General features: G+C 37.8%; 1 protein-coding gene across 1 annotated transcript in view; it reads left to right on the plus strand.

Annotated features, from left to right (window-relative positions):
- Positions 1-23,821, plus strand: part of TIPARP (TCDD inducible poly(ADP-ribose) polymerase) — a 29,746-nt gene extending 5,925 nt beyond the window's left edge. The window contains exons 3-6 of the mRNA XM_023623182.2: positions 13,379-13,547; positions 14,911-15,071; positions 20,516-20,794; positions 21,488-23,821. Of these exons, the coding sequence (XP_023478950.1) occupies positions 13,379-13,547; positions 14,911-15,071; positions 20,516-20,794; positions 21,488-21,935 (1,057 nt within the window). The 3' untranslated portion in view covers positions 21,936-23,821. The remainder of the gene's footprint in view (positions 1-13,378; positions 13,548-14,910; positions 15,072-20,515; positions 20,795-21,487) is intronic.
- Positions 23,822-24,526: the final 705 nt, after the last annotated feature.

A 24,526-nucleotide genomic window follows, 5' to 3' on the forward strand; every position in this document is an offset into this window, starting at 1 on the left:
TCCTTCCATCTCCAGATTGCAAAACTGTGCAGAACAGTGGCCTCCCCCTTCGCTCTTAGGAAGCAAATTTGTAGTCGGCTGAGTATTTCAGCATCTTGGTACATTAAATTTCTCTGTTTGAATTGTTAGGAAGAAAGTAGCAGGGTTACTGTCCAACACATTACATTCTGTTACCATGAGCAAGGCAAGACAGGTATTTTGGTCTTAGAGAATCCAGGCACTCTTAGGTCAGCAGCATATTGGGTATTTTGCCCTTTGGTAAAATTGCTTTGCTGAAGAACACATAGATAATAAGCCCATGAGCAAGTATTGTTGAATCAGTTATAAAGTAGTTGCAGTGAGTGCTTGATTTTCAAATCAGTTTTAGTGAAGTAAACTAATGTTTGACACTTGAGAGGAAAAGTATGAGTGAATTATTATAATTACTTTGCTGCTGCTACATTGTTAATGGTAGTAAGTGGTCCTGCCCTGAAAAAAATAGCAAAAAGTACTCACTGTTAATTGCTAGTAAAATGAAGTTCTCCATGGAAAACAGTAAGAAATGTTGTAAGATTGTAGATAGCTAAGCATCAAAAATTAGGCTTTTGGGAAGTCGACCTGTGGTCATTGCAACCTGGTTTTCCTTGTATTCCAAAGCGATGTTGTGTTTCCTGGCAACAAGATGCAGATAACGGCATGTTGAGCCTTGCTGAGAGATTCACAAACAAGCTGGAGCAGCCCAGGTTCACATGGTTACCACATTATTTGGCTAAAGCTATTAATCTCTGTGGTCAGGCTTGTAAAGCTGGTCTATCTGTGCAGATTGCACATAACCAGGAAGTGTGTGTTCAGCTGTGTATATGTCCAACTGGGACCCAGTAGTCTTTAGATTTCAGGAAAAATGAATGGCAGTTGTTTATTCTACTTGTTTTCAGCAGTTTTTATGACTTAGTAAATCATTATTATGTACTGTATCCATAATACTTCATTGTATGGAACTTAAGGAAAGTTCATAGTTCTGGGTCTCTAGCAGAGACACAAGTTCATAGTTTCAAACTCTGCAGATAAAATTCTTTGTTTTGCAAGTATATTGGATATAATATTTAAGTTAATCCAAATTAGATGTGCAGTGTTCAATTTATTCTCAAGAATGAACTTGGAAAGGAAGTTGAGCTAGATAAGTTCACTGATCCCTTCCAACTCTCCAGTCAAGATGCTAAGATATTGGAAAAACATTTATAAAAGAGGATTTCAAGAATAATAAGTGCTTATTTGGTTCATTTTATAGTGAAATCATTTTAATTTTTCTTTTCTAGTTTTGCCTTCACCCCAAATTATGATATATTCCCACTTTGCTTTCTCACTCTGCTTTTGTACATCTGCAGATGTTTATTGCCAGCATCAGCTGGAAACCAGTTGTATGTCTGAACTTCCCATATTTAGATGCCAAGGCTTCTTTTGCACACGGGATGGGCTTGGAGAATTTCCAAATTCCAAATACGCAGTTAAGAAAACAACATCGAATGTTGTGTTTTCGATTAAGAAAACACAGTCTCTGACAGTTTAGGCACTTTTCCTTTGTAGAAAATGACGCTAAATGGCAGGACTAAGCAGTTTTAAAAGAGCCTCACTAACTGTGTGGAATCCTGTTTTGGATAATTGGGATTGTGGAGGATGTGCAAATCTCCCTTTAGCAACTAAGATCATCATTGGTTTTCACATTACATTCATTTTAAAGTGTGCCAGAGTAGTCTTCTAGTTATCACCCATAAAGAGGAGGCACTCTGCAAACTTTATTTTGGAGGTAATCTGTAAGTGAAAATATGACCAGTGATTATTTCTAATTCTGAATTTCCTGAAAGGAGGAAGGTGAAGAAGAAAGTTGCAAACCCTGACTTGATGTTTAATTGTGTTCTTTTTCTCTTCTTTTGGAATTAAAGCATATTGATGAAAGAGCGTGTTTTACTTGCTTATGGTTTAAGCCTAGAGCATTGTCGTAGTCTTAGTTTCGAGTGATTTGGCTGCTAATTGCTCTCAGAAGTTTCTTTTTGTTTTTTTGTTTTCATTTTAAAATGTCCAAGGGACAGTACCATTAGAAGACTTCACAGGACCTCTCTGAAGGAAGACAAGGAGAATTGCATATTAATGATAATAAAGAGCATATGCTACCATTTTCTATATGACTTGCAGGGTGGATTATCTAAAGCAGAGCAAGCTCCTGAAGGACTCTACTGGAAGAGTTGGATTAGCCAAGTTAGCTCTGGCCTGCACAGCTGTGATGATGTATGAACTAACTCATTATGTGTTATTGATAACACTGGAGAGAGGAGAACAGCTGAAACTTACTATGCCTTGTGACTTTTTGGTATTTCTTGAATATACACAGCTGGATGAGTTTGAATTTATTTTAAAAATTCCTGCTTAAGAGAAAGAGATCCATAAGCAAGAACTGTGTTTGAAGTGACTTTCAAAATGTGTGTCTTGTACTTTAGGATAAAGCAATCCAGTAAATTATTTTTTGTACCTCTTTATGCTGCTATTTACATGTGAAATAAAACTAATTGGCTTCTGTCTGTACTAATCCAGAGAAGTTGCTGGGTCTGTGTAGAGCTATCATGGGAATCAATAGCAATCATTTATTCCCTTTCTGGTTTTTTGTCAATAAGCAGATTAGACTTTTTGAAGCAGCTGGCACCTGGCTTCAGGTTGGGGTCAGTCTGTTCCTGATGCATTTATGGTAATGAAAATAAACCTTGCAAAAAGCAAAGATGAATAACTTAGACAGTTGGAAGAAATAGCTTATAAGTTTATCTGGCCATCCCTAAAATTAATTGCATGATGTATTCATTTTCTCATTGAGTTGACTCTAAAGCTTTTACTTTTTATTGTGAATAAGTAGGAAAAAAGTAAATAGTAACTCCATTAATCATGTAAAACTTCATTCTGTGTATGTGGACTTGCAAAAAATGCAACTTTTAACTGATTAATTCTGCTGTGTCCCTGTAAATCAATTTTGTTAAGCTGGAGTTTCCAGATTTGCGTTCTACCATAAAGGGAAAAGTAAATTCATAAATTCTGTCTGTGCATCTCTGATCTTAGTCGGTGATCCTTAGTTTTATATTGGGTTTGGGGCTGTTTCTAAAGGGTAAAGCAATATGTTGCCCATAAAAACCTTGACACTGCTCAAGGAATGCCACTAAAATCTACCCATTTGAGATTGTGACTGTTTTCCTATGGCCTCTTTTCTTATTCCCTGATTTGAGACCACCGTCAGACAAAGGATTTTGCACCCTTTGTCTGATGGTAGTAATTTTGATCACATTTAAATTAGGGCCTGAGATCCTCTTAACCTAGGTTAGCAGCCTTTAATAATTACCTCTGTCCTGTTTGTGAGTTACATTTGCCTTTTTGTGGAAGGAAAACTTAAGTACACGTGTATGTCATTTTTGCAAAGGAAAAAAATATATTTTGAGTTACAAGATGATTCTTGATTATTCTGGCACAACTTCCTATATGACTGGTTCAGATTGGACACTGGTAAGTTTTGCAAGAAACTCTCTTTGTAAAAGCAGTAGTTTCTCTTTTAAAATAGATCTTGGAGTCTTAAGCTAAAGTCAAGTGAAGATGAGTGATTTTGTATCTTTGGAAGAAACCAGAGTGCTGAGGGTTGAACCATTTTCTGTTTCATTCTGGGTTTGAAATTGTTAGGTAATAGCTTAAGATCTTGGGTTGAACTGTACTTTGCAACACTATAAACACAAACTGTACAAAGGAATAAAATACTTCTGGAGTTCACCATTTCTAGGAGCAAACAAACCACATTTTAGATATGAAGGAACTTCTTTAACAAAACCAAATACTTTTATATTTATAGATTATTTATGGCAGTGCTTTCTAGGGTCCAGGAATTATACTGCACAGACTCACCTCTATTTAAAATCCCTGTGTTAAAACTAATCCAGCTCAACCTCTGACACATTAACTGAAAGCCTCAAATTTCTAATATAGATTTCTTGTTAATAGGGGAATTTGAAATTACAAGGGGTAGATTCTAAAATACATTTTGAAATCTTTGAAAATCAGGGATTTTATGTAAACTGTATTCCACTTATTCAGCTTCATAGTTTGTTAAGATTTATATTTCATATGTGCAAAAGACAGTATTGCAGTCTTGTGCTAAATATAATCATTTCTGTGATCAGGAACTCAAATTTTAGAAGTTGATGATATTAACAAACTTATGATTGTGAAACTTCCAATTTTCTTTGCTGGTCTAGCCTGTTACTGTTGCTAAGATAAGCACAGAAGGGCGTTAACTAGTTAAGCATTCATATTTGCCGTGTCCACACAACAAAATGTGTCTGTCTCTTCGATCTTTTTCTGCTATGTGCTGTTTACTTACTGAGAACACCCACTTGACCAGTAAATAACCTTTGCATGGTCATCACAATGAAAGGGTAAGCTCATATGAGAGTGAGAATGCTAGAGTGGCTGTTCCCGTTCACATTGTACAGAAACCAGTGATTTGAGAGTGTGTGTACCACAAAATGTTGTGTGAGGAGTGTATTAGAATCCCCTGTGACTAAGTTGTCTGAGAAAGAGTTCATGAAATTTGTATTGTTTATGCAAATGGATGTCCTTTGTTTTGGTGCTATTGCTTCTGAGCATAAGGAATGATTTGTGAATAGTCTTATGTTGAAATACAGCAGTTCTCATGATGATTGGAAAATGTTTAGACCACACTTACAAGAATTTCTCTTTATTACAGTCATGCACCACATAATGACGTTTCAGTCAGTGACAGACTACACATATGACTGTGGTGTCATAAGATTAGTACCATAGAGCCTAGGTGTGCAATAGGCTATTCCATCTAGGTTTGTGTAAGCACACACTATGATGTTGCACAACGAAGCAGGACGACGAAATGGCCTAAAACATTTCTCAGAATGTAGCCCTGTTGTTAAGTGACACATGACTGTACGTTAATCTTTTTTTTCTTTTTGGATTAAGAGATTTCTTAAACTGTCCTTTCTCATTTAACATATAGCCATAGAATTTGAGTGATCTTCTTTGCTCTAAAGTTTTACCAGCACTGAATGGTCAGTGAAGAAGGGCAGGGGCAGGACCCACAGGTGGTTGTGCTTGCAGGAGTGCCTGTGCTTTCTGAATCTGGCCTGCACCCTGTGATGTTCACAGTTCCTGCAGCTGATCAGGGTGAGAGAGGGCAAATGGCACAGAATACTCTAAATAATTTCCTGCTGCGGTTGGCCTTTGGTTTCTGACTGTCACCTGGCTTCGTTCTTTCGTTTCCAGGCATTGAGAGAATAAAAATAAGCACAGGAGAAATACTAGGTTTGCCTTCCAAGGTAGTAAAAGAAATCGTTGTGTGGGGCTAGAATGTGGGGAACAGAAGGAACTGTGCTTACTTGCTTTCTGATGTTTGGATTGTCCAAGATGCTGCACACATCAGAAGCATTGTGGAAATAATTACAATTAATGCTTAATTAATACAATTAATTTGTTACTAAAAAATAATTTAGACTGTCTTAATTGATAAAATTGAATCTATTGGAGAAACTTGGCTTTGTAGAATCCCTCTCCCTAGGAGAAGTTACTGACTTAAGACCCTGTTGAGAGTTTTGGGAGTCATAGTTTACAAAACCTAGACAATAAAAAAACTCTCCTAATATGTTTTCTGTAGGAAGTCTTTTTTTTCTTCAGAAATTTGCATAAACTCTCAGGGAGTGATGAATTGTCCATATAGTTAGTTTGTAGACATTCAAATCTCTAGTGCTGAGCTTCTTAATCACCTCTGGGTTCTCATAATAAGACACTAGTGAGTATATTTTTAATTTGTTCATTATCTGTTAGTTTATCTGTACTAATTCGGGAAAAAGACAAGGCTAAATTGAGAAAATTCTGAACAAAAACCTTTTAAAGGACTTGTTTGTAATTTTAGAAGTGGATCCAGAAATACATTAAGCCAATAGATTGTATCTTCCTGCGAGTTATTAGAGGATATATTTTATGATAATTATCTATAATTAGTATTTCATTTATGTGTGAATGAGTTCTGAATTGTTTGAGGTTATTTGAAGACAATTGTTTTTAAGCACTTTAGTATTTACATACAACTGATTTTATAATCATGTAGAAAAGTTTTATAAATAAATATATTTCGGCCCTCTTTAAATGCTGTCAAATTCTATATCCACAGAATTGAATTAATCAGTATTTGTGCCTTGAGTACATGGCAGACATGTTTTGTTGTCTACTCTAAGTTAAAATAGAAACCTCAGTTTTAAAATATTTCACTTAACAAAGGGGGTATTTACTCATCTTCATAAAAAAGTAGTAACTGCGTAATTTAAGGTAGTGTGAGGCATGATACACATTTTTTAATCTGTTGTGGACTTTCTGTCCCAGCTGTTCTTGTGGAAATTGTTTCACTTCCTCTTCAGGCCTTGTTGAGAAGTATGTCTCACTTACATTACCTGCTAGGAGCCTCAGGACATGTGACTGAACTTGAATAAAACTTAAGCCTGTATGACATTTCTGATGTCTTCTGGTAGCTTTGTAATAAAAACATAAGAAAAGCCCCACATAACAGTATTTTAGATTTTTTTCCTCAAGTGGATATTGCAGTTTGCTTTTAGTGGTTGCATGGGGTAGGGGACTTCAATCTGTGATATTATTTTTTAGGGGTTTAGGAAACATTTAGAGGTATTCAAATGGCCATATCTTAGTACACAGTTTTTTGAGAATAAACTGTGTTATGTACTTGTTTAGTTCCCCACATGCTTTTGGAGAATATAGAATTACAAAAGCTTAAAAACAGGGTATCCTTTCACTTAGGAAACCTACCTACTTTCCTTTATTCTCCTATCTCTTAGCCTCTTATTTTCATTTCACTATATTCACTTCTAGACCTCTGGACTTTAAGACCATAGATTAGATGTCTTTTTGTTTGTTTGTTTTTTGATGAGGAGAGACTGGCCCTGAGTTAACATCTGTTGCCAATCTTCCTCTTTTTTTTTCTCCCCCCAAAGCCCCAGTAGATAGTGGTATATCCTAGTTACAAGTCATTCCAGTTCCTCTCTGTGGGATGCCGCCTCAGCATAGCTTAACGAGTGGTGCATACATAGGTTGCACCCAGGACCTGAACCAGCGAACCCCGGGCTGCCAAAGCGCAGCGCATGAACTTAAGCACTCGGTCACCAGGACAGCCTCAAGATTAGATGTCTTAACAATTTGTAAATCAGACATGGTGTTTAGCACACAGATAAATCTGATTCCAGACAGCATCTACTCACTAACTCCCTACCTTTTCATTCACCTGTTTCCAAGATGTCTCAGGAGGGACCAAGGGAGTGGCACACACGGTCAGAATTTTGCCTTATGATGATCATTTTTGTAAGAGTTGGTCCCCAGAAACTCATTGTATCCTAAAGTGGGGAATATTACGTTCCCAAAAATCTTTTGAGGTATTTAGAACCATAAGATAAATCCATGATCTGTTTGATGTTAATTAGAGAATGATCTAAGCCTCAGCAGCCCTGCCTTGATTAGGTCAGGGTCTCCTCAGAGGGGGGCAGATTTAATTGAGAGTCAGCATTTGATTGTTAGCCTGCCCTAACTACTGAGGGCCATATGCATAATAATGTAAACTCCAAATTTTGATTTGTAGGTTTGTCTGTGTCTGCAGCTACTTCTGGATACAAAGGGTGAAAATCCTGTTGTTACCGAGACCCAATGGCATACTGTAGAAGTATAGAATTTTAACCTCTGGTAAATATTGAAAGATGTTGCTTTGTCTGTGAGCATTTATAGATAATTTTTATTGCCCCAATAGCTCTGTGCCATTTGAGTCAATGTTAGCAAAAATCTTAATTAGTAGCAGAATAAATGACAGTTACTATGCTTCTCAAACAGAAAGTTAGAGTACATAGTCCTCTGAAGTCTAATAACTACACTGCTTTCACAAAATATGTTGGTGTTGTATATGCCATGGCTTTGATTCTCATCACCTTGTAACATATTTGAAGCAGTGTATAAGCTGCCAGATATTCCAGCATTGCTAAATGAGTTCTGGAAACATCAAAGCCAGGTATCAAAAGCCAGCTATATTTTGTGCGCCTGTGAAATTTCTTTAGCAGCAGCAAACACACCCCATCTGTCATGCCTGTCTCAAGTCTGTAGCAGAAGAGCCTAAATACTCTTCGTACTGCATTTGATCTTTATCCTTCTATCGTTATGACCCTCCGTTTAGGAGACATTTTCACTTTACATCATAGTAATAAAATAAGAGGACCTATTAAGTGTCTAGTTAGTCCATCTGATTAGGGTTTGTGTTAATTAGTTTGAGGTCACAGGTTTATCCTTGTAGAAACTAGTTAACTCTTACAGGCAGGAAGCCAAGGTTCCGAAGTCTAGCCCATCTGGTTAAAACTATACAGATTAGGGTCCAGAAAACTTTATACTTAATTGACTTTTGCTGAGTCCGAGTTCTGTATTTTATTTGCATCATCTTCCCACTTAAATGTGTTCCGTCTCCTGCAACTCCTGTCTCATTTAATGGGTTACTATTAGTCCGGTCACCCAGATCAGAAACATGGGACACATCCTGTACTCTTCCACTCCCTTCAGCCCCACATGTAATCATCCTCCTTGCAGTTAGATACTAACTCTTAAATACCTTTCAGATCATCCTACTGTTGCCTCCTTAGTTCTCTATCATCATTTGTTTTGTGCAGTTCTAATAGCTGTCGATCGCTAAGCATAGAATAAGAAATGTTAATAATAAATAAACATGCTAATAAATATTTAGCAAATAAGTGCCTGTCTCTCCCCTTCCCTTCCCCCACCTTCCCCTACCAAAAATAAACAAATCAGTGCATACCACTACTATTGCAGTGACTTTTAGAAGAGGCAAGTCTCAGCCTTGTTGAAAATCCACCAGTGATTCCTACTGCCCACAGAATCAAATCTTAACCTCTTAACCCAGTATACAAAACTCATTATCTAGCCCCAGCCAGCCTATCCAGTCCAGTCTTATCTCTTATCATCCCCCTCACACACACTTATACTCTGACCTCCCACATGAACTGCATGTGCTGCACGCTCTTGGATCTCTCGTGCCTTGCTTAGTTAGCTTCTACTCATGTCAGTCACTCTGCGTGTAGTGTCCTGACCCCCACTGTCTGCCTGGCCAGACTTAGTTCTCATTTCATCCACTCTGGGACACTTCCCTTGACCACCTTTCCTGACCCCTTTCCCAGCAGAGGTAGGCCCTTTGCCTCTGAATTGTTCCCAGACCACCTTTGTGCCACATCTCACACTGTACCACAGGGTTTGCTGGTCTTTCTCTCCCCACTGACTCTCACATTTTATCTTTTTCATCTTCTTATCCCCAACACATAGCCAGTGCCTAATCAATGTGTTGACTTAAGATTTTTGTTTTAATTGTCATTTCTTTCTTGGTTTCAAACAATTTATAAATAGATTGCCTGAAATGGTTACACTCTTTACTGAGCTCCCAAATGCATAATCCCAAGAACCATTTATTTAACAAAGAGATAATGTTCTAATTTCTGTTTTTCAGCAACTATTTCTTTAATGGTTTTGGTTTTCGTTACAGCTCTGTCTATCATTTATATCATAGGCCCTTTTTACTTTCTTTTTAGTATCTGAAATATAATAGAAGAAATGATGGTATGTGGTGCATACTTTCTGACTTAGTGTGGGTGTTGGTGTTCTATGCATTGATAATATATGTTGGAAAATGTTGGCTTTATTGGTATGGCAAGATATTTGTTGAGTAGGAAGAGAACAATTGTTATAAAGCATCTAAATTATGAGACTGGGTGTCCTTTTCAGAATTTTAAATTAGTTTTGTATCTAGATTCTTTTATTGGTATGTGTGGTGCTGTGCTTGTTGGTGAAGCATGTGAAACAGAATTGTGAATATTTCATCAGTTCATGTTCATTCTTCCCTTTATAGCAAAAATCAGTAATCTGTTTACAAAATTTTTTTCTCCTGATTCATCATGATAGGGTTATTTATTGAGTAATTCAATACTGATTGATTTAGCAATGTGATACATTTAGCCAAATCTAAATCCTACTGCACAGTGGCTATGTCTTACACTCTTACTTTTCTGGCCATCCCTCGGTAGGGATGCCCTTGGGCCAGGTAGGGTCCTCATCTACCAGGATCGTTGCGCCCTGCTTTTACAAAGCCCTCCCCCCGAGTCTCTAGCACTGTCTCTGTTGCTCAGTTTTCACATAGCCTGTATTTACTACTTTGACCCTTTATCACCATCTGTTCAATACTCTAAATTCCTACCCTTAGTTAAGGCTCTGAGACCCTGGGCTTACCTCCTCAGCTCATGGCCTGACATCTCTCACATTGCCTGTTATACCCTGGTTCACATTTCCTTGTCTCTTACGTTGTACCCCTCTTTAGAAGGTTTCCTTTTCCAACTATCTGCTCTGCTCCTGTTCCTCCATGTCCCCACCCTTCTTCCAAGAAGCAAAGTGCTTGAAGAACTCTTTTTTTCTTGTTCTTCCACACAGCCCTTTACTTGTAATATTTCTTATTATTTAAACTGCTCCTAAAATTCTTTCTCTTACAGAAAGCTCTCTTGGATTGATAGAGGAAAGCCACTTACTTTTCCTGACCTTTGTCCATTCCTGGATGTCAGTAACCACCTCCTCTCCCATAATGCTGCATGACTCTTCTTTGTCCTCTCATTCCCTAAATGTGCGTGCCACTGATGAGTTTAGGTTGGCAGATGTACTGCTTCTTTGGTCTTATGTTTTGTTAGTTACTTCTCTCTCGAAGCCCCTGGAAGCCAGGGACTACATCTGTTTAATTCTTGGTGTACTGCCTAATACAGCCCACCATCACCATTGTCACACATACATGGCTTGTAACTGCTTTCTGATAGTAGGAAACAATGGTTTGATAAAGAAGAGTGGTGGGTGTTGAACATTTGGCATCATATTGCATGCATTTTATACTGATGCAGATTGAGGAGAAAAAAACCTTGGCCTTGGATTTTTTAAGCATTCCCTGTTTAAGGAAGAGCAGGTGGTAAAATTAATCTTATAAAAAGATAATTTAATGTTTTTCACATTTGTTGTTTTGTCTCTGTCAAGTCTAGAAAAGCATATTGAAAATCAAATAGAGCTAAAACAGTACTTTGATACATCAATCCAAAGAACAGTTGATTGTAGTAAATTAGGATTTGTTACAGAAATTTCATAATGCCCAAAGGACTGAAATGCGTGGAGAATGTGGCAAAGGCTGCAGTTTTAGATGTCTTTCTCATGCAAATCATTATCTATAAAGTTTTAATAATCAGGCTTAAACAGAAATTGCTAGAGTGACGTCCAGAATAAAATCTGATATTTTAACAGCAAAAAACATTGGCTGTTTATATTATAATGCTTGTTAACATAATGACTGCTGTTCTGAGAACTCCTTAAAATACTGAGGATTTGTTAACTCATTTGGAAACAGCTACTGGGAAATAAAGGGGGAAAATCTGTTTAGAAATTGAAAATGATCTTAAGGGGGAAAAAGAGGTTAGTATCTCTCCGGTCAATGATAACATCAGATTTTCCTAAAATTAAGTGGAAATTGTTTAAAGCAACTTGATGTGGAGTTTAATTTAGGTATAGGAGTTCCAGTTTTCAGTGTTTTCTTTTTTTCTTTAAGAATTTCTCAGAAACATTTTTTTCCTTTTGGGTTAAATAATACTATTTATCATAAATCATTTTAAAGCAGTGTCCAAATGTGGTTTTTGAGCTACATTTTATTGTCTTATTCCCATTTCACACTTCATTAAAATTGTATATTCCTTTTAAGACCACATCCTATTAGTTAGTACTCTTTCTAAGCAAGAAATTAGAGTTTTTGGAAGCTCTGTAGGAATTTCTGAAGGAACATACTGCTTTTTACAAGTTATGTGCTTTGTGGCACTGTCAGTTGGGTATTTGACTTGAATTTTTTCAGATGGAACCTGATTTGCAAATTATGAACTTTGGGCTGGAGGGTGAGAGATAGATTTTCTTTCCCTGACATTTGCCAGGGGTGTTTATTGAGAGATGTTAATACGTATTCATGGGGAAAAGGGAGAGCACTGTCAGAGATTTGGAAGGATACTTTATAGCCCTGATCATGGTATTTAAATATCTACCTTAGCATATTAAAGGGACTAAGGAGTGGCTGCCATAAGTAAATTGTTTAACTTTATGTAACCAAGTTTTTTCAAACATTTGACCACAGAATGCTTTTTTGCATAGAATACCTATTAATAGTCTTTGAAACAAGTGTTCCAAGAGCAGAGTTTGTAAAGTGTTGCACTAACCAATAAAACCCATGAGCCAAAGTAATATCCTTTTCAAAATCCTAATTTACAGGAAGGCAATAAGTTAATTATTTGAAATATTTGTCCAAACACCTGAATTTCACGTCAACCAGTCGTTCTAAGTGCCTCTGGATCTGGAGTATCCTGTGTGTTATGGACATCCATATAGGAGTCTGTAGTGGAAAGTATGAAGGAATATATTTGGAAACCTAGTCACTCTGCTAATTTTGAAACATACAGAAAAAGAGGGAAGAGTACAATAAAAAATTTTGTCAGTTACTTAAAATAATGTTTGAAATGTTTCAAACACTAGATGAAGTTCCATTAAAAAAGAAATACAAATATTTCAATTGGACTACCCTTTATAAATTAATTTCTTAAATGATTCTGATTCATGTAGTGGGATTTTTCCCCCAATAACTGAGATGTTTATAAAGTGCTGATTCAGCAGCAGCAGACTAGAGGACAAAATGACACAAATATTCTAGCTAAACTTGATAATAATCCAAACTATTTTTCTCTTCATGTTTTGCCAAATTTTTCCACCCACAGGATAAAAGATAATATTGATGTTGGGTAGATTAGCAGTACTGGCCTCATCTAGGTTCATTTTATTTTTCCCTTGTTTTCTTTTTTTCCTGTCTTTGATCAGCCAATACTGTGTATTCCTGTATTGGCTTAGGTAAACTGATGGCTCTGAAAAAAAGACAAGCTTAAAGAGAAGTTTCCTTTCTCTGTCTGCTTTCTATATCACCTTCATCATCCTAAGACTGACTCACCAGTGTTTAGCTCATCCCACTGTGGTGGGGAGGGTGGAATTGTGTTGATTGGTTTAGGCCAGTGATGCCATGGGATAGAATCAATCCTAACATAACTCCAGGGCCTGGAAATTTTGGTCATGTTAAGAAAAGTCATGTAGGAAATGCGGAAACAACCAGTAATGTCCTTTTCTTCAAATCAGACACATTTTAAAAATTGAATGTGTTAATATTAACAGTTTGTTTTTTCTTGGGTCTTTTTAGAGGACAAGAATTTTGGGCAGATTTGAATGCCATGAACTTATATGAAACAACTGAATTTGACCAACTACGAAGGCTGTCCACACCACCCTCTAGCAATGTCAACTCTGTTTACCACACAGCCTGGAAATTCTTCTGTAGGGATCACTTTGGATGGAGAGAGTATCCTGAGGTATTTACACAGGTTCTTTTTCCAAAAAGTACCTTTAAATTTTTTTTATCTTTCACTGTTATTTTATTCTCCCTTTCCAACAATGACTAGACAGAACCACAAATCAAGGAGCTTATGGATATAAAATTGAGTCTCGTTGATATAAATAACACCTTTCTTGATTTTTCTGAAAATATATTTCTTTACATTAATCTCCTGGAATCCATAAATAGAATACCACTATTATCAGAGAGATAAAATGCTTTCCCCAGTATCTTATACTAAAGAGACCAAGTATTTATAGGGGTCAGTACTCAGACTCAGTGCCTCCTTGAGTAATTTTAATGAGGTAAGCACTGGTGTAACTTTTGACTGTATCTAGCTCCTGGACTTATGTTGGTTGGATCACGTGTTACACTTAGCATTTCAGAAGTCTAGTGGGAAACAGTCGCTCTTAAGCCCCTGGAAGAATACTTGAAAATGTTTCTTGAGCTGTGGTGAGGCACATCAGTCATTTAAAATTCTGTCATATGTGCACATGCATCCTTACTCGAGATGGTAAGAAGAAGCCCATCAATCAAAAAGTAAGGTTTTAAAATGATGATGGTTTATTTTGCCTCTGAATGAGAATTCTGAGTCAAGTTTAAACACCCTGAAATGGACTTTAGCGATTGATTTCACATTTCCAAACATCTGACTTCTTCAATTTGATTAAATTCATTTCCATCGTTACAAAAAGGGAAAACTGACTTATCTACCTTAGGTTTTCTTTTAAGGCAATAGCAAAAGAAAATGACCTAATAATGTTAATTGCTATAAAACACAATATTGAATTAAAATTTCTGACTTTTTAAAGTAATCACTAGTGTCTGATACCTTCCAAAGAGAATAAGAGGCTGTTTAAAATGTATTCTCAGGATACTTGGACTGTCCCAATGTTTTTCCTCTGAGAGGTTTCTTAGGTTTGGTACTTAATTGGTTTATTTCAACTGTATACCCTACCATCTCTAATCCTCTTTTGAAAACCCCCTTCAATATAAACAGAAAAATCTCTAGGACATTGTTAAGGCCTCAAAATAGGATAGAGTAGTTCCTTGGGCCTCACATGTTTCATGAGGTAGAAATCTGTGCTCTTCTGAACAGGGAGCATCTTTCTAGTCTGTATCTTTGCCCCCCCCCCCGCCAAAAAAAATTTTATGTATAAAGGGAATTAATTTGACTCACTGTACTTTATTGGAACTCTTCTGAAGTTAACAGCAAGGTTAATTATTTTTGCTTTTAGTTACATTAACATTTTGCGTATTTAATAGTGATTGTTTCTTGACTTGTTTTTTTTTAACTTGCTTTTTTTTCCCCCCTCTATCTTCTATTTTCTACTGCATAGTCTGTTATTCGATTGATTGAAGAAGCCAACTCTCGGGGTCTGAAAGAGGTCCGATTTATGATGTGGAACAACCACTACATCCTCCACAATTCATTCTTCAGGAGAGAAATAAAAAGGAGACCCCTCTTCCGCTCCTGTTTTATACTGCTTCCATATTTACAGTAAGTGTTCAGTGGAAAGTCTCACCTTTACTCTCATTTTATGTAAATGTACAACTGAATGCCAAAGAGAAAAAGATTTTAGTTTAAGAGACTAACTTGGTTATTACCTCTACAATGTGAAATTCTGAGTTATTCTTTGGGTTTAATTCTTCAAGACTTGGAAACAACTTAAGTGCCCATCATTGGATGAGTGGATAAAGAAGATGTGTATAATACAGTGGAATACTACTCGGTCATCAAAAAAGATGACATCTTGCCATTTGCAACAACATGGATGGACCTTGAGGGCATTATGCTAAGCAAAACAAGTCAGACAGAGAAAGGCATATACTGTATGATTTCGCTCAAAACAGACACAAACGTAGATGTGGAGAACAGATTGGTGATTATCAGAGGGGGTGGGAGGAGGGCGAAAGAGATAAAGGGGCACATGTGCACAGTGACAAATGGAAACTAGATTATTGGTGGGGAACACAATGTAGTCTATACAGAAGTCAAATATAATAATAGACACCTGAAATTTATATAATGCTATCAACCACTGTTGCCTCAAAAAAAAAAATCAATTAAAAAAAATAGAGTTCAGATAAGATACAATTAACCCAACACTAAGAATGAGTATCCTATTGGATTTTTTGAACTGAAAAGCAGAATTAACATTTTCCCACAGCTGAAAGTAATTATATCTGGAATGAGGCAGAGTTTGCTTTTGCCTCTTTGTGGAAGATTGATTTTTCTGGTGATAACCCTTCTACGTTATGGGACTACTTCCCAGCCCAGGTGAACTGCCAGGACAAGTAGGGAGAGTCCTTCAAGGTTGTGTTCTCCATTCTTTTCCCTTGAGTGAATCTATATGGGAAGAATTCACCTTTTCAAATAATTTGCATTCTCATTTACTAAGTAAGGCCCATCTTCCTGAAACACTCACTAAAATTACCTGTCATACTTTTAGGTTGAGACTGAACTCATCCTTCTCAATTGTCAATGAGCTCTTCTTCCATTTTGCCAAGTGCCACTTCTTCTTTCCTTCTAGATAGCACACTGGCACATCTCCATAGACGCCAAAAGGTAGGGCAGTTACCGTTAGCTTGGCCATCTTTGGAAGTTAGCATCTCTAAGGAAATCATTCTATACTCTAATCAGATTTACCATATTTAGCCTGATTTTTAAAGTGATACTGGGTTTACCTGGTTTTATGAACTTGGGAGGTCTAGAGTAAATATTGGTTGGTCTCTTCTGCTGATCTTTGAGGTAAAGATGCTCCTTTTATACTCTTATGAGTAGTTTTTTGTTTCAAGCCCAAACTGTATTTTTCCCAGATCATTATGACAAAATCTTAATGATTCTAATTCTGAGATTACAAAGAGAACATTAAAAACAAAATACAAACAAATAAAAATCTGTGAAATGCTCAGTATCCAAAAGCAGTTTGTAATAAGGCTGATTTTAGAAATATATATTGGCTTGGGGTAAATGTGTGCTTTCTTCCTAGTCTAAGTGTGAAAATTGTTACCTTGTAGGGTTTTTTTAAATTAGAAACTAATAAAAATGCCATTTCTGTGATTTCAGCAGCACAGCTGGAGAGTGTGTTGGCCTCCAGTAGTTAGGAACATACTGTCCTCCCAGTGAGATGGCAGAACTCATTAGTGAGACCGGCACTTTGGCATGCTGAGCCAGTCAAGCGAGATGTCGCTTCTGTGTGACAGTAAGGATGCTCATCATTCAAGTGCTGCATTGTTGGGGGAGTTTACAAGAAGGGTGAAAATTGATTTGTTTCCATCCTAAGACAAGTAATTATGGAATTAGCCCCCCCTTCTTTTTTAAACTTAGGCTTGTTTTGTAAAAGTGTGAACTATAAAAATAGTATAAGCAGTAGTAGAATTAATGACACAAGTATGGCCTTACTATTTATAACATAAGCTTACAAGAGAACAAAGAAAGTCAATGGAAGAAGGGCTCTATTCTCTCTTCCTTTTTCTTTTTAAAATTTCCTATTTTGGTCGTCTTGTCTGGAACACAGTGATAATCAGGTGTAAAGTAAGAGCTTAGCAAATCAAAGAGTTATGCAGACACTCGAATGAGAAAAGAGCAGAGAAGCAGCAGGTTCTCCAGTGTGGAATGGGTGAATGCAGCCCTTCGGTTCCTGTCAGCCCTGGAGTCTGGGGCAAAGGGGCACTGGGACTGGCCACTGGGGAGAAAGGGGAGGGGGCTTCATTCCAAAAAGCAGATTTCAGAGAGACCATGATCTTAGCCAGGAAGAAAGTTTTGTTTTGAAGTGTTAGTAAATGCAAAGAGTCAAAGAAAAACATAGATGTCAAAAAGACCACAATTATCAGGGAATCAGAGATGTCTAAGAATTGGGAATGCTAGAATAGGGTGGGTGGGGTGAGAGGGCTGACTTAATTCATGAATTTCCTGTAAATCTGGCTCTTTTTAAATGAAAGCTTCCCTGCTGCCTTTTTTTTCTTCCAGTTTTATTGACACATGATTGACGTACAGCACTGTCTAAGTTAAGGTGTACAGCATAATGACTTGACATACGAGTATATTGCAAAATGATCACCACAGTACGTTTAGTTAACATCCATCTCCTCAGAGTTACAAAAAAATTTTTTCCTTGTGCTTGCTGCTTTTTAATGGAGCTGATAAAAAAGAGCTTATTCTTTAATATTCTTAGAATACTTGAGCTGAGGCTGCACAAGCAAACAAATCTCAGATTTAGAGGTTTGGGAGTTCATTTCAGCTGAAAGGACATCTGTCCCATGCAGTTCCTTGTGGTCATGAGAAGGCCTGATAGAATTTCTTTGACTCCTCCCCAAAAAGGATAAAATAAAATTAATTTTTACTTCATTATTGAAGTTGAATTAGGAAATGTCTTTCAAAATGACAAGGGGAGGGAAGGAGAGTGGTAAAAGGTGACCTTAGATTCTGAAAATCCATCCTTCAGAGGTCCTTGGGTACAAGCTCCACATCCTCTGCTTTGCCTGTCTTAAAGAAGGCTGCTCCAGCACTGGGAAGCACGCAGCGTCATTGGAATACCCATGAGCCGAATACAAACTGAGCAGTAACAAAACTCTCAGAAAATAACTGTGCTTGGAATATATATTTTTAACTCATGGCAACTAGAGTGTAGAAGTCCATCAGACAGATGTCTATATGCATTTTTATGTTTTAGCCCAATTAGGATGTTGGCTTATTAAAAGTAAGTATCTATGGATAGGAATGGATGCTAACCACATATGTAAAATCTAATTTAATATCTCAGGAGGGGTAGGATTTATTTACACGAGCTCATCCTTCAAGCATCTATGAGTAAATAATAGAAAAAGGAAAGGATACATTTGAAGCTTTCATTTTATGGAACTAGTTTTTAGGCAGGGGTGATACCAGGAAGAAAAGGAGCAGAGTCTCTTCGATTGTCAGTGTCGGGTTTTCAGTACAGCTGCGACAGCCTAAAACCGGTTTTGGGCGGAGTGCTTGTGAGAATCTCACCTTCTCCCTCAACCTGGAAACCTCTGTTGGTAACTTCAACCACTGATAATCCTGGAAAACCTGGTGGGCTGGGACTGACCCTCTTTGCAGAGCAAGGATAGAGGGAACAGCTAAAAATAAGGAGCTTATATTCTGTGTTTCCTGCCGTTCCTCCAGAATAGTGATGGCTTTAAAGAGTTACAGACCTTTTAGAATCTGATTAAAGCAGCTGGGTACATTTCTCTTCAGAAAGATGTGCCAGTGAACGGAGGCTCTGGAGAGTCTGTCTGGGCTTTGTGAAAATGCTCCAGAGGACGGGAGCTGTTGTGCCTTCTGTCGTGAAGGTTGGAGAAACCAGCACCCCCTTTAAATTGGCCCTTGAACTGAAAGCACCCGGTGGATTCTGTAAGTCCTGGATCCACCCAGAACTCCAGCTCTGTCTCACAAAGGGACTTTGAGGCCGGATAAATCATAGGCACAGCTACTTGAAGGGGGCACGGGTTAGAGAAGGCAGTTGTGCCTCTGTAGCTTTTAGCTTCTTATCAAGCCATCTTAAAGGTCAAAAGACTGTGTGAGGTGATGGCGGTGTTAGTGGTGATGGTAGCAGGAGTCAGGCAAACCTGAGTTGCAATCCTGGTATCCTATCACTTTCAAGCCTTGTGGGGAGGAAAAAAGATATACACACACACATATATACACATATATACACACACACGCCCACACACATGAATTGTGAAGTACATGGAAATGGAAAGAGTGTGCGCTTAGAGACTATCTAGATAGGCCTGGATTCATATCCTATCTCTGTTCTTTGCTAGCTATGCTAGCAGTTTCTTTATTTGAAAAGTGGGGATAACCAAGCCATCCCTGTTTGTAAAATACCTGGTCTGTAGTATGTGCTTAGTATCAAGTGGCTGTGATTATGAGGAGGGTGATGGTAAGATATGCTCTTGAACATTAGAGACATGTTCACCCACAGTTGTACCTCTGTGTCACAAAGCTCTGTGGAAAATTTCAGTTTCCTAATCCATTTGGCAGACTTTCTGCTTCCTTGTGACCACCGTATGCTGTGAGTGTTACAGTACCCTGGCCCTGAATCTGGGTCTCAGGGTTGGGCTTTCCTTTCTCTCTGTTCTTTCCTTTTGCTCTGTTTTGAAAGTGGCCAAGAAATATGATTAAGCATTTAACTGAGCAGGAGTAAGTAACTGATCAAAGCTGCTGCTTATCTAAACTCATCCTTCAAAGTAACAGATTTGAATTTAAAGATCCAAGGATATGCATTCTGGTGTCTGGAGCTTAAAGTAATTAGGTCCATCTTAAGCACACCTAAAACTATGAAATTGGAATTGTGTTGTGGTTTTGTTGTTGCATGTGATACTAAAAAAGAAGCAAATGCCAATTGTTAGCTTTCAATACCTACTCCATGATTTTTGTTTTTATACAAAAATTAAAGCATAAGCTTTTTTATTTTTAATATTTTATATCTCCACCCTGTAAGCTCCCTCTTTCCCACCTACCTCACTTTGTCTCCCCTCACTCTGCACCCCCTACCCCAAATAGCTTTTAGTAATGACATGTTTTCTGCTTAGTACAGCAGAGTTTGAAGAACGCGTATAAATTATTGTTGCTCCCTTGAAACAGTTTCTTTAACCCTATAGGCAAAAGAGGAGTCCAGGATTCAAAAAGTGAAGTTATTTATAAATTGGCTCTTGCTTGCTTGCCTTACAGCAGTACATTCCAGAGTTTTCTCCACAAGGAGAAGGCCAGGAGGAAGCCAATGATAGGTTATCCCGGTATAGGCCGTATTTGCTCTAGGATTTTTTTCTTTAACAGGTAGTATTTTCTATATTGTTTTTTAAACCAGCATTTAAACTATACAAGTTATAATATTAGATACTGCTCTAGAGCAATATAATGTGAAATGTATTTACTTCTGAATGTCTTACATTGACGTTCCTTCCTGTCTTTTCTAGGACACTTGGTGGTGTTCCCACACAGGCTCCTCCACCTCTTGAAGCAACCTCATCATCACAAATCATCTGCCCAGATGGGGTCACCTCAGCAAACTTTTACCCTGAAACTTGGGTTTATATGCATCCCTCTCAGGACTTCATCCAAGTGCCTGTTTCTGCAGAGGACAAAAGTTATCGAATCATTTATAATCTTTTTCATAAGACTGTGCCTGAGTTTAAATATAGAATTTTGCAAATATTGAGAGTCCAAAACCAGTTTCTCTGGGAGAAATATAAAAGGTGAGTGAGCAGTATGAATAAAGTTCAAGAGAGCCTTTTCTTAATGTACCTAATGACAAACGCAGAACATAATGGTAAAGACTTGTGTGGAACTTAGTAGGTTTGTATTTTTTTTCATGTAACTTACATATCCTCATAACAGACCTATAAGTAGGATTATTACAGTCTCCATTTTACAGAGAGGAAACTAAGTCACAGGAAAGTTTGGTAATGTAGCACAGGTCATACAGCTAATAAGCTAATGGTGCTGGAATTTGGACCCAGGCAGTCCTGCACCAGAGGTATGCTCTTAATCACTTTACTATGCTGCCTCTCAAGTCAGCAAACTCACTAACGTAGTGCAAAAGGAATACATGTGGGTTTGAGGAATCTCAGACTCGAGACACTCAGGTTGGTGGGATTAGACAAGGAAGGCATCCTGAGAAGGTAAGATGTGAGAACTAGATTTGAAATGAAAGAGAAAGCAAGTGAGCAGTTGGTAGAGGAGAAAAGGAAAAAGGGGCATTTCTTGTCTGCAGTGGAAAAGATAGGTTTAAACTTTTAGTATGATCTTTGATGGCATTTTGCCCGTGATAGTTGCTTTAACATTTCCTCCCCACTGAAACCATAAAGAGAAGTTTATGACTACCTCCTCCCTGTTAAATTGATCTATACCTTCCCTCTTCTAAATTCCCTGTCCACTCTTTGCCTTAGGAAAAAGGAATATATGAACAGGAAAATGTTTGGCCGTGACAGAATAATAAATGAGAGACATTTATTTCATGGAACATCCCAGGATGTGGTAGATGGAATCTGCAAGCACAACTTTGACCCCCGAGTCTGTGGAAAGCATGCTACAATGTTTGGACAAGGCAGTTATTTTGCAAAGAAGGCAAGCTATTCTCACAACTTTTCTAAGAAGTCCTCCAAAGGAGTCCATTTCATGTTTCTGGCCAAAGTGCTAACTGGCAGGTACACGATGGGCAGTCATGGCATGAGGAGGCCCCCTCCAGTCAATCCTGGCAGTGTCACCAGTGACCTGTATGACTCGTGTGTGGATAATTTCTTTGAGCCTCAGATTTTTGTCATTTTTAACGATGACCAGAGTTACCCTTATTTTGTTATCCAATATGAAGAAGTCAGTAACACTGTTTCTATTTGAAAAATCTTGGTACTGCTAAATTATTTGATATGAACTCAATCCAGCATTTGTAGCAGGTTTTGGATGGGTGGGACAGAGTGGGGAACAGCATTGGACATTAATAGAGCACTTTTAAGGCCCATTTTTTTAAGTGCTAGAAAATGAAATTTTTTTTTAAGAAATACACAAGTTTTAAAATGACCACTTATTCTTTAATTGTTTACTAATTGTTGTTAGTGTACTCAGTGTGGAAAAGACTACAGATTGCTTACTCTTTTCATTCACACATGTACATATGGGCAGCAATGTTATTAGAAGCATTTAAAAAAAAATAAACTGAACAGCCTAACTAATTAAATGTGACTTAGGCCTGGTAGAAGTTTGGCCCAAATGAAATGGAGGCTGTGAGCAAAGGGAGGATTCCATTGATTACAGTGATAAAACTGACTGGAACTGGTACCACTGTACTTATGCCCTGTTCAAAGCACCGCTGCTGTGGTGGAGGATAAGTCCATGAAATTCTGGTGGGTGGAAAGATATTTTTCTGTTTTTTTTGTTTGTTTTTTTGAGGAAGATCAGCCCTGAGCTAACTACTGCCAATCTTCCTCTTTTTGCTGAGGAAGACTGGCCCAGAGCTAACATCCATGCCCATCTTCCTCTATGTTATACGTGGGATGCCTACCACAGCATGGTGTTTGCCAAGCGGTGCCATGTCCGCACCCGGGATCCGAACTGGCGAACCCTGGGCCACTGGAGAAGTGGAACGTGCGAACTTAACCGCTGCGCCACCAGGCCGGCCCCAGATATTTTTATTTCTATCAGCAGGACTGAAATGTATCACCCACCCAGAAAGCATCCATGGCTTTGTTCTGCAGAATTTGAGAATTCAGAGTTCTGTTTAGAGGAAGTAAAAAACAAAAAGAACCATTTGTCACCAGCAAAATTTTTCACTAACTACTTACATGAAATGTGATTCTCGTGTTGTTAAACTTCAGCCTTGGGAAACTCAGTCTCTTGCATTATCATCCACTCCAATTTGAAGGAGTTGGGCAGCTCATCTGGTGAAAGCCAGTCTTGAGGATTAGAAGTATTACTTTATTTTAGGGTTCCAGAGCTAGGTCCTGAGTGAAGGTTTTAGAGAAAGGAAGTACATCTGTAACCGAATTCATAAGGTTTATTACCGTGCTTTGCACAAGTAGACTCTCAAAAGTATTTGTTGACTTGGACATATTGTTAAAAGCGGTAATCCCATTCCTATGCCTGCTTTGCCAGATGCAGCTGGGTTCCCTGGCTGGCTCTGTATTTTACACTACTTACTTAACAGAAACACAAACTTGGAAATTGTGCCACTGGCGCAGCTGGAGCAGTGTTAGGTGAACATGCTGATACCTTTGTTCAGACAGGTAGCAGCTAGGTATACTTCGCCTTAAGCAAAGCAGATACCTGGATTTACAAAAGCGGAAGTGGTTGTTCACAAAAGAGTTCACCACAGAATTCCCTCAGATGCCAAGCCCTCCTAGTATGTTTGTGGTTATTTCATTTACACAAACTTTTCAGGAACTTCTGCGTTGTTTGAAGCAAGATCTATCTATCCTGACGTCTCAGTGAATCAGTGTGTTCAAGCACTCACCAGGGCTTCCACACGTTATTTATTTTGCCCTAGTTGATCTTGTTTGCTGCCATTGGCATGAGATGGCCAGCTGTGGCCGTTACCATTGTTCTTTCCTCAATTATAACTTGTAAACCAGTGAATCCCAATCTTTTTCAAGTTAAGACACCTTACCATTGCTTATTTGATTTTATGAAACTTGGTCTTTTTTTCTCTCTAAAGGAAAAAAAAGCTTTATGACATATTTATTTTTTTAATAAAACTAAGCAAAAATAAAAGTTCTAGTAATTCTTTAAAACTTTTTGTTGTTGTTTTGGTTTCATTTAAGATAACAATTCAACACATAGTGGATGCTCTGTAAAGGTTGGTTGGTTGGTTGAATGAATGTGAGTGAATGACGAGTGAACAGCCCTAACGAGAACCTGCTTAAATTTTTGTGCTCCTGGAATCATCAAGAAAGTACATTATCTAGCGGTTGACTGTAAGTCATAAGAAAAGAGTGGATATTTTGCAGGTAAGTATTTGGAGGAAAGGGACAAGTTTTATATCAGCAAACAGCTATAGTGAAAAATATGAGCAGGTTGTCCCCTTCAACAGATGCTGGAGGAAATATAAAAAGGAATCGTAGAAATCTTGTCAGCTCTCAAGCACCTTAGCTTTCAGCAACTTAAAGTCATATGAATGTTAAACATGAGCATCTGACAGTACTTTCCCCCCAGTGTAATAATTTTTAAGTTTCCACATAGTATTGTATGTTATTTTAACTAAGCAAGAACTATGGAGTCAGTCTAAATTTTGTAATGGTTCCCTGGATTTAAAGCATACTGAAAAGCATTCAGTAAATCCTCCTCCCTCCCGGCACAGCTGTAATTTACACCATTTGAGAAAACTAGAGCTTACTCTTAAACTTTGGTTAAGATTTCCAGGGAGAATCTGCAAACTCCCCAAGATACTCTATTGTCATACAATCCTGTAGACAGAAAGGGGTTTTTTTAATGTGTAC

Source organism: Equus caballus, chromosome 19 (assembly GCF_041296265.1).
Source record: "Equus caballus isolate H_3958 breed thoroughbred chromosome 19, TB-T2T, whole genome shotgun sequence".
Taxonomy (NCBI): Eukaryota; Metazoa; Chordata; class Mammalia; order Perissodactyla; family Equidae; genus Equus; species Equus caballus.